This window comes from Stegodyphus dumicola, chromosome 4 (assembly GCF_044657685.1).
Source record: "Stegodyphus dumicola isolate Sdum_Otavi_A_Nest chromosome 4, ASM4465768v1".
Taxonomy (NCBI): domain Eukaryota; kingdom Metazoa; phylum Arthropoda; class Arachnida; order Araneae; family Eresidae; genus Stegodyphus; species Stegodyphus dumicola.
This window is the reverse complement of record NC_140771.1, coordinates 33,777,208-33,801,307: the sequence shown is the minus strand read 5'-3', so window position 1 is coordinate 33,801,307 and position 24,100 is coordinate 33,777,208. Positions and strand designations below refer to the sequence as shown.

General features: G+C 31.3%; 1 protein-coding gene across 2 annotated transcripts in view; it reads right to left on the bottom strand.

Annotated features, from left to right (window-relative positions):
• The window catches only part of LOC118192339 (uncharacterized), a 55,295-nt gene that overhangs the window by 29,930 nt on the left and 1,265 nt on the right, over positions 1-24,100 (bottom strand). For both annotated transcript variants that reach the window (XM_085814712.1, XM_085814713.1), the window contains exon 3: positions 3,914-4,109. In XM_085814712.1, coding sequence (XP_085670838.1) covers positions 3,914-4,109 — 196 coding nt within the window. The remainder of the gene's footprint in view (positions 1-3,913; positions 4,110-24,100) is intronic.

The following is a 24,100-nucleotide window of genomic DNA, read 5'->3' as shown; positions in this document are numbered from 1 at the left end:
AATATAACCTAAATGCATGAACATTTTCACACATAAAAATGAGTTTCAATATTTTGAAACTCCCCTTACAGAAAAAATAAATACATTAATGTTTTTCTTTTTAAAAAAATTACTGAATTTAATATTATCAAAAACCTAATTAAAAAGGAACTCTCCCCCCTCAAAATTCCTACTTAATATGATGTATAGCTGTTGTATAAAACACAGAACAGATGATTAGTATAAATATCTGTGTGCAATATCCAAACACTAAACTTTTACAAAATTCAGTGATTTACAACTTTCCGACAATTAATCAGCAGCTTTTATTTTACGAGTTCACTTACCGACCATTTCTGACCACAAGATACATTAAGCTCATTTATTACAGTAAAGCATTACATTCCATCATATTTTTCAACAATAAGCATCCTGTCATGGTTTAATATTTTGTTAGTCATGCTCACCTCACTTCCGCCTCCTCTGCCATTAACACACTTCCAAAGGAAGGGCTTAATGTTATATTCCTAACTTACGATTACTGAAATCAGCGTACAGTCAGCTTCAAACATGTTGGTGCAGAGCTGCAGTAGCTCTATTCACCCCACAGGCGTAAAGCGACCATTGGCACAAGTATTACGGATGTAATATTTTTATGAATTCTACATTTTCCTTTTTTATCTTATTCTCTGCAATACTAGGACAACTTTGGTACCCTGTAAATTAACAGTACATACAGGAAATATTGTAATCACCCAGTAGCTGGCTGCAATGTGACTAAATTCTTTTGAAATGATGACAACCTGAAAAACCAAAGGCCCTTTTTGCATCAATTGGGTAAACATCTTGTGATGGATGAAATGATTCTGAGCAGCAGCGAGAAGAAAAAATTACCCTCAGTACTTCACCTTAGATTGGCAGAGATCATGAAACAACCTCAAGCCACAGAAAATACACCTATAGTGTCTAGCAATCAGGTTGCGAAATGGAAATTATGGAAACCATGTCAAAATAATAAACAACAACCAAAAAAATATACAAAGTATACATGTACTACTTGAGGAAAAAATACTTGTTTGAGCCATGTTACCGCACTTTATAGAGACTGTCATGCTTGTAAAATTTCCAGTTCGGAGAAGATGGTGCTGAATCAGACACCTTTTAAAATAACACTTTTATCTTGACTATGTGATACTGGAGCCAGTATATCCCATATAAGATTCTCAAAGCTTTTTATAAATTTACTTTCATTTGCCTTACTTTATTTTTGTTGAATTAGTTGTGATGCTTTAACTGAAAAAAATGTATTAATTAAACAAGCTGTTTACTACTTTGTATCTCCAAAGAATTATAAACAGGTTAAAAACTACATAAACTAAAATTAATTCACTTAGCTTTCAAAACTACACACCTCACAGGTGCAATGCAACTAACCATCTCGGAAAGAAGGGTACGACGAATGGAAGGCTTTTATATTCTAATTCATATTCTTTCATATGCTAGCTTTATATTCTTTTATATTATATAACTAATGGAGAACTTTTTTATTCCAATTTATACCAAAAGTATTTTTGATTATGCTTTCAAAATAAAAACGACCATAGACAAAGCCATAGACATTTTAAAATAAAAGCCATAGACAACAAAATAACTTTCTCTAAAAACTACTAACATGGCCAAAACAGTTCAGAACTCAATCCTATGACAAACACTTCTACATTTAAATAGGCAAGCCTCTTATATAAGATAAACATTCAAATGCTACACAAGCTTATGCATCTAGGTTGTCATCTTATTTTGAGATGACATCAAAAATATGATAATAATAAAAGGCTATTAAAACTAATCATTCCTTTTCAGAAATTTATGTACTATTTTATACTATTAGCATTCTTTAATTTCCATGATTTATTTCTAACTTTTAATGAATTATACAGTTTTAATATTTACATCTTTTGTATATTAAAGTGAAAATATTATCTCAATTTTAATTGCATTTTTTAAAAAACTTTCATTACTTCTTAAATTGAAGCAAGATTTACATATACTTCAGAGGCATTTTTCATTCTTAAACCAACTTCTGATATTCAGAATTCTTTTGCATAAATTACTAAATAGCAGAATTAAAAAAATCCGTATGATAAAAGCAAATTTCATCAAACATTTCTTACACTTTCACGTCAAATATTTTTTACACTATACTTAAAAACACTTTCTGGCATATGACAAAATTTTCATAATTTATGGATTATTAAGATCTTGGTTACTTTTCTGTTATGCCTCTGCTATGCAATTTGGTAATTTTTTTAAAAACAGTTTCTAGTTATAAGAATAGTTTGCAGATGGCAATTTATTATTACAAAGCACTTTTTTTTTTTACAAATATCTGCTAATATGACAGAAAACATTTTGTCATTCAGATGTAAGCAGTGCCACATAAAATGTACAAAGTAGGAGTGAAAATGTTGAAGGGTAGTGCTTTTTTGACATTTGTGCTACCACTTAGCACTGCCCCCAAAACATTCAACAGAACCATGACTGGATCAATAATATTAAATGAATGATTCACTGTGAGTGATCATATCCTGCAGCTTTCAACTCCAATAATTTGTAATTTCTCCCACAGTTTGAAAATATTGTTCCATCTAGTATATTATTCTCTACTGTGTCCATTAGTCTTAGCAGAATGATCTGGAATTTCGGCTAGGAGACATTTACCTGTTCATCAATACAAACCTCCCCACTGTGGAGGAAATGCACGACTTATGCTATGGTTTGTACTTTCATCACTGTACAAGCTTTCATTAATTTCAATGATTTTGTCAGTACCACTGATCTTAGTTTTAGGATAAGACATAAAAAAACTTCTCAGAGATAACTGTCCCAGTCTACCACCATGTTGCAATTTAATTGAAGCTGTTGCTTGCTAAATCAATGGAAATCTGCTATTTGTACCACAAATAAATAAATCATAGACTGGTGAGAAACAGAATGCATGAGTTCTCAAACCACATTCCTTTTCAAATCCCTTTCTTTTCTTTGCATGTTTAAAAATAAGCAAAACCATTTAGCTTTCACACATATTTGACTTTCATCTGATGCTTATTTAAACACAATCTTTCTTTATATATACGAAAGATCTTTATCTTGAAAGAATATAATTGTTACTTGTTCATCACTCAGTAAATCCCAGATTTTCTAATCTACTGCAATAAAATACAAAAAACTAACACACAAACCAAGGAATTTGAAAGAAATAAATTGCACAAAGGAAGCAAATCAACGATTGGTTTGGTCCCCAGATGTAGATGAATAGTCAAATAAATTTAAATTAGTTCAAATATTAATATCGAATTCTTTTCTGTTATGCATCTGCCAAGCTTTTTAATGTCTAGCAGGTGATGATTGATCTATTAACCATCCTCTGCCACACGATATGTATATTTGTCATCTATAAACTATTATACTTAGAGATATAGTTTCAGTACTCTTCTGCTATTGGAACCAAATTCAGAAATGTATGTATGCATGGATGGATGTGTTCATGTATGCATGTAGATATCAATGTGTATACACACATGTGTGTACATACATTTCTATACACACACACATAAATATGGACATACACATATGCATACATACATACATTTCTGGATCCAGCCCCCCCCACCCCAATAACAGAAGAGTACCACTGTTTACAATTAAAAAACCTGACTACTTGAGTGGCAAGAGTATAACAGAAAAGTAGCAGATCTTAAATAAAACAATTTTTAAAACAGTCTAAATTTAAATAATCACAAAAAAGCATTACTATGAAATTTTTTTAAAAGCACACAAATCTCATCTGCATAATGCAATACAGTAAGTTAACACTGCATTTTTATTATGAATTAAAAATGCTATAGATTATATTTAAAATTAATTCACCAGATACCTTCACTAGGTAGATTTTCCATCAGTCCTTCTTCAAAAACCTCTTTTCTCTTTGGAGAGGTAAGAGCTGATATACATTCTGAGAGTTTATCTATTTTGGGCTGCCGGAGGATTGCTGGTGGCCTTTCCCGTCTTTGCTGCAAAGTCTCATAAAAATCAGCTGGTTCTTCATTGCCTGAGTCATCTGAATCACTCTTCTTTATATATTTAGAAAATTACATATTGAAAGGTCAGTTTTATGTTTTACATACATATATCAACTCATAATTAACAAAAGAAAACTGCAAACTATTTACAACACATAAAACTACAAAAGACAACAGTAAAACAGAGAAAATATTTATGAATTGTGCATAGGTAAAAAACTTTTTATAAATATACAACTTCATTTCAGAGAATTTCTGTAGTTTATATTGGGAAAAAAGAGGTAAATAATAAAAAATAAACTGAAAGTTTAGAAAATTCACATTCTTTTCATCAACAAGGCACTTGCATAAAATATGCCTTAAAATTAGAAAAATTGTCAATTTTTTTTTTTTTTTTTAAAGGTCATGTTGTAATAAACAGGAACTACATTTCATTCTCCCACGTACTTCGATGTCTATTTTAAAAAAGTGCAGCATTCTTACATGAAACTGCAAAAACAGTAACCATAAAAGGAGATGAACATGAGAAGCTCATTCATTCAGATTCCAGATCAGATGGCAAAGTAGACATATCATCTATGAAAGCTTTTGGTTCAGTGCAATTTATAAGCAGTTAAGGGAATGTAACAATATTAACTAGCTACATTTCTATGGTGATTGGAAGCCTTACCATACACTTTTGGCAGCACAACATTCAACTTATTAATTCCCCCCCATCTGTATCTATAGCAGTTCCATATACAAAATTTCAATGATCTACAGCTAATTGTTTCTGAGCTATTTGAGATAAAAATGTACATATGTATACACAGACATCATAAAAAATCTGATGTAGCCACTTACATGACTTCCTTGCATGGCCTATTACATTATACACATTTTTTTGGTGCATTTCACTTGAACATATTTCCTTGAAATTCATTAAATATATATTTCTTACTCAATTAATTCAGTTCTCACTCTGTGGCAAGGTAAAAATAAAAATACATAACATTCATACACACATCTTCCTTAATTTTTCTTTTAAATTCAGAAAAACATAAAAATGCCAAATGTAGTTTAAAAAAAAAAAAAGTTTTACAATTAAAAGAGCTTCTAAGCAAAAATAAGCAATTTGGCCAGTGGGCAAGAAAACGGATTTTTCGGTGCACAAAACTAAAAGTTTCCTTTTGGTCCCATTTACTAAAAAAACACTGAAGGTGCAGAAAGAATTAATTCACTATTCTGCTAAGTTTCAAATGCAAACAAACATGGCTGCTATCGTAAAAAATATTAGACTTAGCTGCACTTGAACAACTTTTAAATTCTTAATAATTCTACAACTACTGCATGCAGATTAACTAAATAATTCATCATTTTTAAAGCAAAAAATACACAATTTACCAATACGTAAGAAAAAAAAGGTACAAAGTTCACCAAAGCGAGTAACAGAGTGAGTATGTATATGTATATTTATATACGTTTGGTGGAGCCGATTGCAGCCAAAACAGGAGGTGCACAACTACATGTTATGGCAGTCCTATATAGAAAATTTCAACATTCTTAAGCTACTCGTTTTTGAGTCATGTGAGATACATATTACATATATACGTACGTACGAATCGACATCACCCCCCCCCCAAAAAAAACTCTTCTGGATCCATTTTACAATCAGTGCTGGATTATTTTACAATCGGTGCGGTGCTGTGAAAAAGAGTACTTTATTCCATCCGTACGTACAGATATCACACAAAAATATTGTTCAAATGGATTCAAGAGCAATCAAAATGGATATTTTTGTAAAAATATGATACTCGAAATTTTTAAATTTTTCGCAATTACAATACTTCATTTACTTTTTACAAGGAAGTAAAAATCCATTTTATAATCTGTTTTAGAAAAAAGAATTCTTTATTCTGTCTGCATGTTCAGATGACACACCAAAAAATTGTTCAAATGGATATATCTTTTGAAATACGATACCCAAAATTTTTCATAATTACAGTATCTCCTCTCCTTCACACAAGGAAGTAAAAAGTACCAAGCAATATGGCTTTAACATAAGTACCTATTATTTTTATTTACCCCACTTTTTAATCCATTTTGGAAAAAAAGAATCCTTTATTCTGCATGTATGTACAGACGACATCCCAAAAAAAAAATTGTTCAAATGAATATATCTTTTGAAATATGATACTCAGAATTTTTCATGATTACAATACCTCTTTTACTTATACAATAAAGTAAAAAGTACCAAGCGACATGGCTTTAACAGAAAAGCACTCATTATTTTATTTGCCCCACTTTACAATCCTTTTGGAAAAAAAAAAAGAATCCTTTATTCTCTATATGTATGTAGACGATACACAAAATAATTTTTTAAATTGATATATCTTTTGAAATATAACACCCAAAATTTTTTATAATTATAAAATCCCCTTTACTTCATACAAGAAAGTAAAAAGTACCCATTATTTTATTTGCCTGTTTAATAACCCACAAGGCACTTACTCTCTAAAGTGACAATGATGAAGATGATGGTTAAAAATAAAAAGCAAATGAAACTAGACCATCTTATTTCAAAGCTAACATTGCATTTCAATTTGTTATTACTGATTGCTATCAAAAATAAGCCAAAGGATTTGTACTAATTCTATAAACATTGCCTTATTTGACAATCTCTAAGCATGAAAACTCTGTCGAATCTCCTGTTCAAGAACTGAATTTAATTGAAGTTAATGCAATAATTTATTTTTACTAAAATAATTCTAAAAATTAAAGGTGAATCCATAAAGTATCCAGACAATTAAAAGATTAAGTGATAAAATAAAAAAGTGAAAGAACAGATAAATGTATGTGACATCTCAACTCTTATTAAAGCCAATATATGGTGATGCATTGCTATAAAGAATATAAGTATATGAGTAATACAATTACTTTAACCCTCTGAGCATTACAAGATTTTAGATCCGTCATGAAAACCGGTATTAAACAGGATTTATTGAGTTTATGTAATTACTTATTTTAGTTTGTATTTTCACAAACTTACATTCATTAAGATGATATTTGCATTATTAAAGAAAGAAAGAAAGCAAAATATCTTAAATTACAAGCTAATTTATGCTAAGTAGTATAAGTTCTGATGACCGGATAAAGCCGGTCATAATGCTCAGAGGGTTAAATTTAAGCTGCTCTGTAGCCAATGCCTATTTCAATCTTAGCAGATATCTTAAGAGAAAACTTCATTTTTGGTACTGGTTTTCTATTAAACATAATTAATTGTGGGTTGTATGAAAGCATACCTCACATTTTTACTTTGAATTTTTATTCTACTGTGTGGCAGCAAACGCTTGTTTTAAATAGTTCATTTGGTGGGTTTTTTGCCCTCTTGAAATGACGAAAAAAGAAAGCAAGAGTGGTATCATGTGGAGTCTTCTTCGCTGGTCGTGGTTAGAGTTTTTCAGAAACAAGTTTTCTTTTTATGCCTTTTCAAGATTAGTATACATCTACAAGTTAATATCATTAATGAATTTATCTCAATTAATTAAGTGAAATAATAGTTAGCCATATTCCATCCTTATAACATCCTAGTTGATATTCCATATATCACATTTACAAAAATTAACGCCTTCTGGTGATGCATTTAAACAGCTATTTCTTTTCTTGTACAGTCAAAAGTCGTTAATCCGGACTCGTCGGGACTTCGGCGATTCCGGATTATCAATTTTTCCGGATTATAGATCATCAGTTTAAATCTCTTAAGATGGCATGCAGAAATTCTAAAATTAAAAATATGAAACCGTAATTTATGAAATAAAGAAGAATTATGATCTAAAGAGTATCAAAATTTACAAAAAAAAAAAAAAAAAAGCTTAATATTTATTTGTTTACTTTATTAAACATTTCTTTCAATGTAAGTTATTTAAGTTGCTTCGTTTTATGTAATAATACTTTCTCTTTAATTCTATAAACAGACATAATTTTTTGTTCAGTTACAAAGTTCCGCTGTTCAAGTCCCGTTAATTGCTGTGCCGAGAATACCGACTAACTTGTCAATCGAAATTTTTTCGTTTTCACTAACCTCTCTGTCACATTCTTCATGTTTTTATCCATTTTTTGCATCAATTCCACTTTTTGTTAAATGGACATCGAAACATACTTTCGTTTTGTACGATCCTTTGGGAGCTCCAAATTCAGAAATTCTATTTGACATAATCGAAAGTTCAAGTTTACTTTTATAGTATTGCTCTTACAGTCTGCAAAAAATAATAAGCCGGATCCAATTCGAAAATTAAGGAACAACGCAATCATCAACATTAACTGAAATAGATAATTAGATAATTTTAGCTTATACCGTTCGTTATACATAAAACGCGCAAGCGAAAACGTATTCTGCGCTTGCGCACACGCAAATGCGCAGTCGTGAGAGGTCTTACGCGCATGCGTAAACGCCTATGCGCATGTGTCAACGCGGCGCATGCGCAGAAAGTTTTTAGCTTCGAGGTCCGGATTATAGATCATTCCGGATTATGGGTGTCCGAATTAACGACTTTTGACTGTATCTATTTTTGAAGCACTGAACTTGCAAGGATTATACAATGTAAAATGTGACAGCCATGTTTATACTTTGTTACTGATCCTATGATGAATGTCTACTGCTGCTAATATGAATTAAAATTAATATGCATGTGAATGCTATTGCTTTACAGTAAATATTCCAGGATAAATAATATTTATCTATCTATTATCAGTTTGGATTATTTGCAGTCACAACATTCGCACTGCCAAATCAATAATTACTGCTAATATTTCATAATTTCTAATTACAGCTTGACTTTATTTATCACCAGTGACAAATATCTCTATTATTGATATCCATAACTCTATTACTGATATCAATTTCAATGCAGATCACTAATTTTGTTAATTATATAATTGATATGTTGAGCCAGACAGATATTTCATATACATTTCCAAGTTTCCAAAAATGGATAACACGCAAAGTTAAAATATGTCATCATTTTTTTGGGCATATCCTCATTTTATACTTTTTTTGTTATGCACCTACCCTGCATTTCCACAGTACTATAGTAATAATGTGTGTGTGTTTAATTCTTCTTGTTCACACACTCATACATATATAGTTCTCAGAAGGTGCTATTGTTGATTCTTGGCACGTACTTGGCTTCTCTTTCAAAGGTGCCAAAAAGTATGGCAGGTGCATAACACAACAGCATTACTCATTTTTAAAATTTAAATCAACATATAGACATAATTTTACATGAAAGCAATCTGTCTAGAAACTAAATCTGTTGATTTTAATTAAAAAAAACACCCAACTTTTAAACAATAAAAGCTAAAGATCTCCAAGAGAGAAACAACATAAAGTTTTGAACCATAAGAATAAACCTTTCTGAAATCCAACTGAAAATCAGTGCACAGAGTACTTAAAGAGCATCTGGATTATGTCATTCAAGTAAACACTTTTTTATTGTTTCAAATGGATAAAATTTGAAAATTCCTCATTTATGGAAAGAAAGAAAGGGTAAAAATATATTTATGGGTGCACCTTTGCAAAAATTGAAGATTTTAGGCCATACATGGATACCGAGTTTGTGCAATTCTTTGACTTGTTATTTTTAGCTTTGTGTAGTGGTGATATTTGTAGCAAAAACTGTCACTACACAAAGACAAGCCTCAATCCTAGAATAGGCTGCATCAGTCGATATGTTGCTTACTTGTCTTAGCATTTACTTACACACATTTTTATGACAAAATATTGGTTACATCTCTTCTTAAAAACAAGTTATAAGTATGTTATAGCTTCATATTTAAAGAAAACTTAAATTATATTTTCACTGATCTACTTTTGTGTAAGGTAGTGTTAGCATTTAACGCAACGAGTTATCTCTCACAAATGTATTATTAAGATACCAAACAATTGTAAACAATCATTACCAAACAACTGAAAATATTGAATGCATGATTTAAAAATTATAACCATAATTTCTCAAAATACAGAAAAAAAAAAAGATTTTTGCTTTAAGTTTTGATTATTGATGAGTGTGTCTGATTCAGTGCTTACTGCAGAATTTGGAATGGATGAATTATCTTCTTAATCTGGAATGGATGATTATCTGAATCTGGATTTTTTTTTCTTCAGTTGAAGCGAAGAGGTAAGAAAAGTGTAATCAAGTAGTGTATGGAGAAAAGTTTGATTGCGAGATCATATAAATGCCCAATTTGTGAAACTGATATGAAAATAGCAGAGCGAAAGAACCGTATAGCTGGTTTTGAGTGGTTGTGCAGAGTTACTGGAGGCGAATGTAAGCATCAAATTTCAAGGTCTGTTCGAAAGCACTCGTGGTTTATGATGAATAAATTGAGCATGTGTGGTGTGGTGTGGTGTTTTGCGAGTTACCTATATATGGCTGGCGAAGTGCAGAAATGATTTTATATGAACAGAATTACGTATTGCTAAAAATACGATGCGAGATCAGAAAAGTTTTTGTACGGAAGTGTGCGCGGAGTTATGCTTAAAGGAGAATGCGATGTCAAGTGGGGAAGGCGTGATTGCGGAACATGATGAAAGTAAGTTTGACAAGCAAAAATATTATAGAGAGAAAACAGTCGAAGGGAAATGGATTTTTAGTTTGCTTGAGAGAGGGACAGTGAGTGGTTGAAAGCAGAGATGCCAAACCATTGTTGGAAATCATTAAACAGAATGTTCTGCCAGGATAGACTGTTATATGGGATTGCTGGAAAGCCTACGGCTATTTCGAGTCCAAAGAATATGCACACTTGAAAGTCAATCATAGCTTGTGTTTCAAAGGTCCAAAGACAGGTGGGCATACCAACAGTATTGAGGGAACTTGGGCAGCAATCAAAAGAAGTTTCTGTAGTCCTCGTCAGAGAAGAGGACAGTTTGATTCCTATCTGGCTGAGTACATATGGAGAAGGAAACAGAATAAATCCTACACATGCCAGTAGATGCATATATTTCACAGTGGGATCACAGCAATATATTCTGCAAAAGGAGAGGACTGAAGGTAAGTTTCAATTATTATTGACTTAAGTAAAATATCAGGTGCTTGTCAAATATGGCAATTTGAATATTCGGTAATTACTTTATTCTGGTAGCTTTATTTTCGTTTTGTGTCATTTTTCTGGAAACATTTTTTTTTACAACTCAAATTGATGGAGTTGGTTATGTGCGAGTTTCTGCAATTCTCTGATTTTTTTTTTAAGTGAAAGCAGATTTCTGAGTATATGAGCTATGCAGAGTTTATTCAATGTCTTATTTATTTTTTTTTTTTTTTTTTTACGTGAAAATAGATCCATGGTACATGGGCAAAGCTAATGTAGTGAGCAATAACGAGGTTGCGCGTGATGCAGAGTTTGTGCAATTCTCTTGATTTTTTTTTTTAAGTGAAAATAGATCGATGTGTACATGGGCAAAGCCAATGTAGTGCACAATGACGAGGTTGTGTGTGATGTCGAGTTTGTGCAATTCCCTGATTTTTTTTAAGTGAAAATAGATTGATGTATACATGGACACAGAGTTTGTGCATTTCTTTGATGTTTTTCGAGCGAATATGGACCATTGTGTACAAGGAAACACGAGGTTGTGTGTGATAACGAGCAGTAATGCAACGTATTTTATGTGCAATGTTAAACATATCACTTGTGTATTTTAAACTTATATTGTTGTTTTAATTGTAAATCATATTTGAGACTTTTTTTAATTTAAATTATATTTTTAATCGTTTGGTTTTGATACGTTGATAATGCTTTCCGACTTACAATAAATATCGATAGTAGGATGATCTACTCAACAGTAGCAAAACTTTTAACTTTGACACTGTAAGTAACTTTTACCTCATTATTTTAATACATAGTGTTTGGTATCGTAATTTCACTTGTTATACGAGTTCATTGATAAGATGTGTGTATATGTGAAGCATTGCTTAGTGTTCCAAATTTGTAGTACAGTCAAAAGTCTTTAATCCGGACTTGTCGGGACTTCGGCGATTCCAGATTATAGATCATCAGTTTAAATCTGGTAAGATGGCATGCCTGAAATTATCAAATTAAAAATATGAAACTGTAATTTATGAAATAAAGAGCAATTATGATCTAAAGGGTATCAAAATTTACAAAAAAAAGCTTAATATTTATTTGTTTACTTTATTAAACATTTCTTTCAACGCGCACATGCATAAAGCATACATTACGCATAGTCGAAATTAGAAAATTGCAACCACAAAACTATTTGGCATGCATTCATGATATTTATAATGACGAGGAATTTGACCTAAATCATATCAAAGACGGAGTACATCGAGATGAAATACTACATTTAGTAAGGAATTATAAGCCAAATAAAATAAAAATTTCTGCCCTGAAGATAAAGATAGTGCTGACAGATCAACTTCCAATTCATTGTGCACCGTGACGTTCCGTTTAGATAGTAATTATGGCACTATGGAGTTTTTCACCAAAGATGTTTGGAGAGAAATTTCTCGCCAACCAAGTGCATATACAATAGTAGTTCCTTCTTTTTTTATTAATGTAAAGTTTAAAATTTTTACAAAATAATGAAAAATTGTCTTATTACTGGTATGTAAGGAATTATGTCATTACGTAGCAATAAGATAATTTGTAAAAATGATAAATTTGAAATGTTCCAAAGTATGAATTTTAATTTAAAAAAATATTTCTTTTTTATTTTTATAAATACTAAAGCTTCAAAATCTTTGAAAATATTGAAGCTGTAAGAAATACAAGTATTAAAGACTGCGACGTTGTTTATCGTTTCAATAATTGGTAGAATTCGCTTACTGTACCATGGCAATTTTAAATATAAGAAATTTATTATACTTATTTTCAGTAACACCTAAGCTTAAATGTTAGAAATGTAAATTTAAAGTAAGTAATTTGATTAATTCAGAAGTCAAACAACAAAAATCAGCGTTATATTTTCAAATTTTCACAGGACTAGTTTCGATGGTTTAACCGAACCTTCATCCTCAGCTGCAAAAACGCAAATGAACGAAATAAGGTATAATGATTAGATAAGATAAGAAAGCCTGGACAGGATACAAGCCACTGGCACCATCTGTTGATGAAAACAGAACTAAAACATAATTTCTTTAAAGACTGAAGGCAAAGATGGATTGGAATTAGGGTCGTTAACTAGAACAGAAAGATTTTTTTGAATGTGAAATGCCTCTAGAAAATCCAGTTCACCAATGGAAGAAGTTTTTTGAATAATTTTGGCAGCAGAAAAATTGAAAGTGTGATTTTCGGACCAACAATGTTGGGCAACAGAAGACTTCTGTGTTCCCTTTTTTCTAACATATGCCTCATGTTCCTTAACGCGAAATTTTAAAGCTCTCTTAGTTTGGCCAATGCCTTAAAATTAATTAATATTTGTTCACCGTGTTATTGTATCTTAATTAAAGAATTTGATATTAATTTACAATAATAAACAAGTCATTATTGTTATTTTTTAGAGAAAATATAAAGTATGCATAGCATAAATGCAAGAATACATTGTGATGTCACAAGCTTAGTCCCACCCATTTATGAACGTCGCACAGCTCTGCCTTCTCAACTTTGTTGGTGCAGCCTATTTTGCACTTTTACCCAAAGACGAAATAATAAGTCAAAGAAATTGAACAAACTCAGTATTACACATCAATATATTTTTACTTTAAAAAAAAAAAAAATCAGAAAATTGCACAAGCTTGACATTGCGCACTCCTTGACTTTATCCGTGTACACATCGATCTATTTTCAGTTAAAAAGTCAAAAGATCACCCAATTCTACAGTAGAGCCAAACAAAAAATGCATAATCTCAATAAACTACATTTTAAATCAAACAATAAAATAACATAAAAAAGGAAGTTTGTCTGGGTTTTCATCCGCAAAGAACCCATTGGTGCTGTTGCAGTTTTAGTCGGCAAGTTCACTGATGCTGAGGATGATCGGCGTATGGTTATCAGATATTAAAACACATGGAAGTAAGCCACATAAATGTGGTATTTAGTGCATATAATCAAAATAATTAAAGAATAAGTAACAGAAATTCAAGTTAGCAGAGAAAACAATATATTAAGCAAATGAAAGTGAAAATTCAAAATTAACCGGTTAAACGTGATATATGAAAATAAATTTGTATTGAATTCAACAATATATAATGAAAGTAAAATAATCATGTAATAATGACCCTTTTTCTTGGCAAAGTTATCTATTTAATGGGGAAAAAAATAGTAAAATTCAGATATGTCTTTGAATATCTTTCTATATTATAAAATTCCAAAATATTCCTGTTTTTAACAGTGAGGTTTCTAAAGAAATTGTGAAAGTATAAAATCAAAAAGCCAATTTTATGATTAATAGCTTCATTGCATAATTTTAAAGTACTTTAAAAACTATGATTGAAAACCTATTATCATCACATAAATGATATCAATATATATTCTCATTAAAAAAAAACTTAATTGCAACTACCTAATTACATAAAAGTTTTTTTAGTACAGTAAAAAGTCTGTAATCCGGACGTCCATAATATGGACCTCAAAGCTACAAACTTTACGCGCATGCATAAACGCATAATGCGTTTACATGCATGCATGTTTAATGTATAACAGACTGTATAAGCTAGGCTAAAATTATCTAAGGCATTTCAGTTAATGTTGCAGATTGCACTGTTCCTTAATCTTCTAATTGGATCTGGCTTATTATTTTTTGCAGACTGTTAGAACAATTTTATAAAACTTAAGCTTAAACTTTCAATTATGTCAAAAAAAGTTTCCAATTCTGGAGCTGCCAAAGGATAAAGCAAAAGCATGTTTCGATGCAGGACTTAAAAGAGAAGGGCTAGCCCATAGAGCTTTTTCCCCTGAAGCAGGCAGTGGGGAGTGATGACGTAGCCATGATGACATTGAGCACAGAGATACAATTGACAACATAGAAATTAGTGTTTTAAATTTGAAGAACCAGCGTTTAAAATGAGCTGTGTGTGAAAGATAGCTATAATTTAGAAGAGACAATGTTACTGCAGTATGCATTTTACACTGAACATTACAAAATTTAATAGTACTTACTCAATTTTAAAATAACAGATAAAATGTGCTATTAGCATAACGTTCCTTTTTTTTTTTTAATTTGCAGAGATTTTTTTTCTTTAAATGCCTGTTTATTTCTAATCATTTCTTTATCTGCTTGTTAAATAAGAGAACTCTATTGCTGCTTCTAAGATAACTATAATAACAGCTATTTAAAATGAATAAAAAAAAAAAAAAAAAAAAAAAAAAAAACCTTAAATTGGCATAGTTTTAAACACATATGATTATATATGACAAAATTTCTGCTAATCTAAGTTTGAGTTTCAGCCTAATTGTAAATCTTACATTGGCATATTTTTCTCCCGATAAAATAATATATATTTTTTAAATAATTTTGTAACTTAGGCTTACATCAATATTACATTTAAATAAATACATGCAAGATCGTTATCTTAATTTAGACAAAACAACTTTACTCACAGTACTTAAAAAAATTATTTAATTTTTCAAAAGCGGATGTTAAAAAGGCAGGTCTTCTTATGCCAATTACTTTAATGTTGTACTATTATATTTCATCTAGAATGCTAAGCTAGCACAAAATCATATCAATAATAACACAGGATACAATAAAAATAACTTAAATTAGTTCTCATTTGAAATATGCTTTACACTATTAACTTCTAAAATGTCATTTAGAAATATTTCAAATCAAAACATATTATATATGCTTACTTGTACAGTCACAATGCAACTACAAGTTGTTGAAATATAATTTATTGGCTGCCACATTCAAAGCAATCCACTTTTTTGCCTTTTGGGTTGCTTTTCTTTGGGAAAAAACATATGCATTTCTATTTAAGAAAAGTATTCTAATAAAAGTTCGCACTCTGCAAAATAAACGAATTGCTTCTCTGTTAACTTCAGGATAATGTTTCTCCAGTTTATTAATTAAAGAGCCAATTACATGCTTCCCTTTATAGTAAGTTGTACCATGAACTGCACAAAATATGTTTTCGAATTCGTAAACTGTATTCATCTATGAATGGGAAGGTGTAGTCAAACCTCCTAAGGATTTAACCTAATTTAATCCATTCTGAATTAAATACTGGTTCATCAGCACTATTTTTAGATATTGTTCCCAATGATGGGCCTTTGACTTGCGCACGGTAGGCAATATAACCTGCAACATATTGTTGCGTGCGTACGGGTTCGTCACGAAATGAATGCACAAGTCCGATGAAAAATGAACAAAATTTATTATTATCACAACAAATATGCTTAAATTTCCTCAAATTATCATGCAGTATTACAATATCTCACAGTAGGTATATTTTAATTACTCAAACGTTCAATAGAACTTAATTCAAAACAGCTAAAGAAAGCTAATCCGCGAATTCGCTACAATCAACAAGAGCAGTTTTTTTAAACAATCTCTTAAAACAACAACAAGCTAACTAAAATCACTAACTAAATTGAGAGGTTTTCCTCCTTTTTATAAGATTTTTAAATCGCACGCGGTAACTTTCTCGAAATCAAAAAGAGATATTTATTAAATGTTAAATGCATGCACTCTTGTATTTTCAATTTTTCGGCTTAGCTTTCTTTTAATATTCGTCACGCGCTGCACTGTGCGGGAAATAAATAAATAAAACCATTTAATTTACAATTCAACCAACATTAGCTATTTAAGTACCAAATCCGTAACAATATGTTAATGCTTCTTTTTCGGCAGTCGAAAATTGTCTGGCGGAATTTAATTCTAATTCCCAAGCCATAGGAGAAGGTTCCTCGATGAAATCCAAATCCAAAACATCAATAGTATTTAATGGAAAAGCATCTTCCTCCTCAGTTTTCAAAGCCCTTTCAAGTATTTCTGAGGTTAAATATGAATCAATATTTCTGCTCTCTTTAGTCATGCACACTTTTGAAGATAAATTTGGCAGCTTATTAGCGAGTATTAATTGCTTTAAGCGGCGTATAACTTCACTAGGTGATGGATGGTCATTAAACCTACCAAGCCCTCGAATCTGACTAAAGAGACTTTCAAGTGCATCCCGAGTTAATCTAGAGGTTAAAATATATTTAGCATCATATGATGGTGGTGTATTTAATTATGGCAAAGCACACTAGGGCTATCTGCCTAATGGGAGGGATGCCTTTCGTGGAGGAATTTCTAAGGGAAACTGGCTCGTAGACACCTTAAACATGGGGAAAACCACGAAAACACCCATGCAGCCAGCCCGTTCGCGGGATTCGAACCTTGGACCGAACTACCAGTGTTCAGCGACTTTACCGCTCGGCCGCTGGTGGGCAGCATCATACGATGATTTCAAATCCTGGTGTAAGCCAAAAAGAGAAATTATTGAAATTTTTATTCCTTTTTGGAAAGGCAGTATGTTGGATTTTCCCAGAACACTTCATCCACCAATGACTTTCTTCATTAATTCCAAAACTTGGATTTGTTTTTCATGATGTTCATTTAATCCAAATGCTGCTTTAAGTATTTTATCTGAAGGAGGGTATGGCTTGGTACTATTCACAACATCAAAAAATTGTCGATTAACTCAAAGAAGTCAGATGCTTTTTGATTTCCTGTGAGGTGGAGTATACCTTTCGCGATAGTTCTAGAAAATAATATTTTCACTGGAGCAACTTTTTGTCTCTCGTTTCCCTCGACCATTAAATAATTTGTTTTTAATTTGTGAACCAATTTAATTTCTCCTGAATCTCTATTTAAAACCTCTTTAATAATACCAACATTTAAAGCAGTTCCATCTTCTAAAACAAATCCTTTATCTAAAAAGTGGTTTCTCAGTAATTTGAGGCAGTGCGCTAAATCTGCAAAAACTCATATTTTTTTCATTTGCAATACTAGATTTGGAAACTGAGAACTATTAATCGAAATCTGTAACTCTTTCCACAAAGTACTAGATCCTCCTAAATCAGACATTACGGCTTTCACTTCTACTCCAGATGATTGAATATGTCTTATGAGTGAAAAAAGAAGTTCTTTCTTCATTGGAGTGTTAAAATAAAAAAAAAAATATTGGTTGTTTCCATTGCGAAATGAGACCTCTGATTAAAACAAACAGCACTTTTTGAAAAGGACCGAGAATTTGGTCCAGTTTAGAGTCATAGCAGAGTTTAGAATTTATATGCATTTCGTCGAATTTGAGAACGCATATTTTTTCTACAGAATTCAAATATTCACATCTTTCCTTCATTACAGCAAGGACATCACTCTGAATTCCTGGACTACATGAAAATTTAGTGCCCCATCTCTTTAATGTGCTAGTGCTAGGTAAGGCATTCCCATTTTTTCTTTCAAAAAATCGTAGCTTTTAGATGACAGAGCTCTTATGACAATGCAACGTGAAATATCTTCACTAGTCCACCTGATTTGTCCTTCTTTTCTAGCAATGCGTTAATCTGCGTCTTTGTAAAAATATGCTTTAGACGTTTTTCCAAATTCTCCAATCTGCGCTTTTTATTCCTAAATTTCACTGTTTGGGATTTCAATTTTTGAATTTCCGATACAAATTTCTTTTTAGATGTCGTCCACCTTTTTTGTCACTGAGCAAACATTTTAAAATTTTTCTTATCTCTATTTTTTGATATTTTATTACAATTTTCTAAGGATATTATTTTGTTCTTCAAATTATCAATACATTCTTGTTTATCTTTACACTTAGGGCATTGTCACTTGTGAGTTTTATTTCAAAATCATTCTCATTTGATTTATTATTGTCAGCATCAATTTCGTTCTCGGCCTCAAAATAAATTTTCTTTGGGCTTAATTCATGTAATCTTTCAAAAGCACTCTGCATTAGTTTTCTTTTCAAATGTCTCCGATTTCTTGGTGTTATTTCGTTTACCGCACACGATAAATTTACTTTCGGCACAGTATTGCATTTCAACAGTTTCTTTGCGACAAACCAAGCAAGCAATTTGTCATGTCATCTTCATAATCACTGCACAGAAAATTTTCACCAAAAATTCTTGCGTTTTTCACATTAATAGAATCCCGTCTTCGACATTTATGTATCCATTCTTTCGACAAAAGCAAATTCGCCTTTGGGAAAGCATGAAATACAATATCTCTTCCTTTCGTATTTCTATAAGGTTATGGCATGTTGCTACAGCACAAGGAGCCATATTACATAAAGGATACTTTAAATATACAATTTAAATGGAAAACTGACTAAAACTATATATATACACACACAAAGTGTTTTAAATATTTGCATTATTAGAAAACATGGAACTACTCTGATATGCAAGTCGTCACATTTCTCGCCAAAAATTTTTGGTGAGAAACTCCACGCTGCCATATTACTATCTAAATTTTTTGTCTACGTATTGAATTTTAAGCCTAAAATGTCTCCAAAAACGCGGTTTTTCGCACATGCAAAAACCACGTTTTGAACACACAATTTAAGTTTAAAATACGAAACAAAAACAAAAAATTTAGATAGCAAAAATGTAAAGTTTCTAACCAAAAATATTTCAGAACAATCCATGTACACAGCAATATGTTTTAACTTAAAAAAAAAAAAAAATCTACGAATGGCACAATCTAGCCAACGAACGAATCTACGAACTACCCACACCTCGCTTTAATAAATTAACAATAAATTTCAAAGACTACCTTGTACACAGCGTTCTATTTCAACTTTAAAAAACATCTACGATTTGCACAAGCTAGACACTAAGCACTAATCAACAAAATAAATTGCAAACAATTAAAAAAACAACAACAACAGAAAGTCATACTAAAAAAAACGATGAACATAACATTCTACAAAATAAGAACAAGAATAAAATAAAATGCACTTACCATGAATTAATGCTTTTCCGAATAGCGGAAATGCCAATTTCATACCACTTTTAACACGCCGCCATGTAATCACTATCGTATTTATATGACAGCCAGGCATACTATCCAGAAAATTCATACTATGGTTCACAAATAATCACAAATCTCTACTTCTATCATGCACAGCCACTAAAAAAAATCTCCCAAACCTTCTTTCACACCTCCAAATACCCACTGCCCCTCAGCAGGATGGCCACGATGATATTTCCTTTTGCCGAACTTCAATTCAACAACTTCCACCATTTTATCTTTCCCCCTATCTTCGCAAACCAACGAGCTCCAGCGAAAGATATTTTTTATGTCAACAGGGTTGCCATACAACACGCGATTGCACCAAAAACCAGCGCAAAACACATATTGCCACATTTGGTGAAACTTGGGCGTATATCAAAGTTGTACCGAAAACAAATATATATGATTAAAATTAATTTGGGATATGCGACCTCCAGAAAAACGTCTCGTAACTGAATGAAACTACACTTTTAAACACGTGAAATCAGAGTAGGTGCAACACAGATATGTCAGATTACTTCCAGCTAACCCCCTCCATGAGGCTCGCGTCGGCGAGGGTTTGAACAAAAGAATGACCCAGCCCTTCTATTTATCCCTGGTTTTGATGTCCATTAAACAAAAAGTGGAATTGCTGCAAAAAATGGATAAAAGGCCTATCCGTCTCAAAATTATGCAAGAAGTATGGCACTGAAAAGTGCACTATATATGACAAAAAGGAACTTTATGGAAGCATCTTAAACAACTTACATTGAAAAAAATGTTTAATAAGGTAAACTAATAAATATTAAGCTTTTTTTTTTTTTTTTTTTTTTTGCAAATTTTGATACCCTTTAGACCATAATTGTTCTTTATTTCATAAATTATGATTTCATATTTTTGATTGTATAATTTCTGCATGGCATCTTACCAGATTTTAACTGAAGATCTATAATCTGGAAAAACCTCTAATCCGGAATCGCCGAAGTCCCGACGAGTCGGGATTAATAAATTATATTCTACTCCGACTAATTTTGTGTATGTTCATGTATTGCCTAAAAAAACCAACATATTCACTCTAAATTTGGCATATTAATTTTTATTAAGACTTATTTTCTTGCGTGTAACTCATAACAAGAACCAAGAAACATATTATTTGTTGTTCACTGCTTTGCAACTGATCATACAGATTATCAGAAGCCAAACAGTAAAGTGACTGAAGTCTGATAGTTTGGTTAGCCAAGCTAATGGGCAAGTTGCATGATTGTTTTCATTGTGTTTCCAATATGTAACATGGATTTAAACCAGTTCCCTTCAGAAAGACTTCCTTGAAGGCATCTTTCCTCTTAGGCGGATATCTCTCCCATGCTTTTCCATAATTTAAATAAACCCAACTGATGTATGCCGCTAAAAATTTTATTTAAAGTCCACATTTAATAACGTTACAAAAATTGCAAATATGGTCCAAGTTAGATCATTTCAAATGCATATATTTATATTAATTACACTTATTGCAAATATTTATTATATGAATATTTTAAATTTTTATTTTATCATTATTTATTATTAATATATTTATGGACATTTCTTTTTTGATTGTACTGTTCAATTTATCTTTGACTTTAATTTCACTTTTAAATTTTCACAGCATAATTTTACCAAAGTCTTCTGAAATTTAGTCACAATTTCACTCAATCAAATCTGATATTGTAGTTCACAGATGCAACATAAAAACTATGTCAAATATCAGTCACTAAGGATGTATGAATTAGGTTTTTCACGCCATCTGTTTTTATTTCATGCTTATGACTGCATAAGAAGACTTACGTGGAACAAATGTTGTGTCACAAGCAGCAACATTGAGATGTTATTTCACATATAACTGAGAAGTACAACACTAATTAGCACTGCTATTCTTAAAGAAAGTATCTTAGCTTTTAAAAAGCTTCGTTGCATGTAATGTGAACTTAATTACTTTATCATTTTAAGAATACGAAGGGTTTGTGTGTTTAATTCAATATGCAAAGCATGAGAGGGCTAGCTGAAAAAGGCATGCTTTTGTGAATATTTTCTAGGGTAAATAGGCTCATATTTACATCACTTAAGGAAAACCACGAAAATGTCACAAAACACATGCGGAAAAAAATAACCTGCACAGACAGCTCATTGATCGGAATTTGAGCCGAGATTGAACTACCAGTATTCAGCTGTCTTTACCACTTGTAAAAAAATGCTTGCAATATCGTATAATCAAAAGTTAACTATGTGTTGTATGGCAGGATTGCTTTCTCAAGTATCAAGATAGGGAATACTTAATCTATTCTTTTATTTTTAAGTGTTTGGTCATGGTATTATTCATTATATGTACTTTCTGCAATTCATATAGAATACTAATATTTCTATTATAAGCGTCTTTTTATTTTTTCCTTTTTAAGTGTTTTGCTTGTTGATATTCTCAAAATTGTATCTGATAATTAGTATAATATGTATAAATACAATAGATGTATTTAATAGATCAGGGGTGGTCAAACTTTTATGTCGGTGAGAGCCACAACTGCATATTTACATCATTTAAAAATAGGTTTCAGACAGCAAGAATTGTCTGATTTCAAACAATCATTCAGTGACAGTCTTACTTCAATAAGAGCCATGCCCCTGTAATAAATTAATGAATGCATGACTTTTAATACATGTGTTTTACAGTGTTATTTTTTCAACTTACTTGCAAACAGCTTAAAGCATTTTGTGTTGAAACAACTGCCTGTCTTTTTCATAATATATTTGACAATACCAATAATCTTCAAGAGTACTAAAATTCTCTTCAGAAGCATTGTTAATAAAACTAGAAAATCGTACATTTTATTATTTCTGAAGAGTCATTTGCACTTGGATTCATTACACAAGTAATGGTTTGCTAATTTTGATGACTTTAGGGATCCATAAAACTATTCTGTCATTTTAGAGAATCAATATTTTTTATTTCAATTTAATCTAATTGTGTGTCACACCTGAAATCTTCTCAAAGGTTATTATTGGAAAAGCATTAACAATATATTATACGGTTAAAGTTTCAAGCCATAAATATTGTTTTTCTCTATTTAATATCTAAATAGTTTTAGACGACAATAGCCAATAATAAAAACATTACTTAATTAATTATTTAAAATGCATACTTTGACAGTCCATGAAGTCAAAATATTTTAGGGTTTGGAACCGCATGGTTCTGCATGCTTAACGCTACGTTAACAGCCGTGTTACCAATTATCACTGACCCCCTTCCCGCCATATTTTCCTCCGTGAACCAGTACCTGTCACCGAAAACATCCTTAATTATATTAAAGTATTTCTATGCATTTATTATTAAAAGTTCATCAAAAATAACATGAAAATAAGAAAAAATAATAATAAATAAGTGAAGAATAATTTAAATTGGTAAATGCGAACAACTACGACAATAATTCAACAAAATGAACGTAAGAGGAATGGTTGCAACCGTCGAACAAGCGAATAGGATGAATCCACCGGGTTACCATGTTTGAACTATTATTGTTAAAGTTGGCGATTTTTATACTTACCGGGTTCTCTGCGAAAGTGCTTCCATTTATCTTATGCATCTAAGCACTACACAAAATAAATATTCACTTACCTTATTTAGAAATTTCTGCGTCTTCAGTCTGTGGCACACAAAATTCTTTAACAACATCCAAAAACTTCCTAAAATTATCTGAACTGGAATCCATATATCGGCATCGCCACATAAATTCACAAAAATAAGAGTAAAAAATATCCTCTGTAGTTCCGGATTATTGGCGGTATTTCTTGCATGAACCTTTCTTGCGACAAACTCATTCAAAGCGATATTTATGTTCGACCATACACATTTCCTTCCTACAAACAGGACACTTATAATGGCTACTAAGTAAACATTTCATTTACACAGTCAATTAATGCTCTTTTTCCCTTTCGTTCTAAATTGTACAGAAACTTCAAATTAGTCTTACAACATTCAGCGATTCTACTGTGAAAACAAGCAATGTACTTTCTAACCAACACACACTACAAGCCCTTACAAATCTTTTCCCATCATAAAAAAATTTGCCACAATCATGTAGCCAATTACATCATA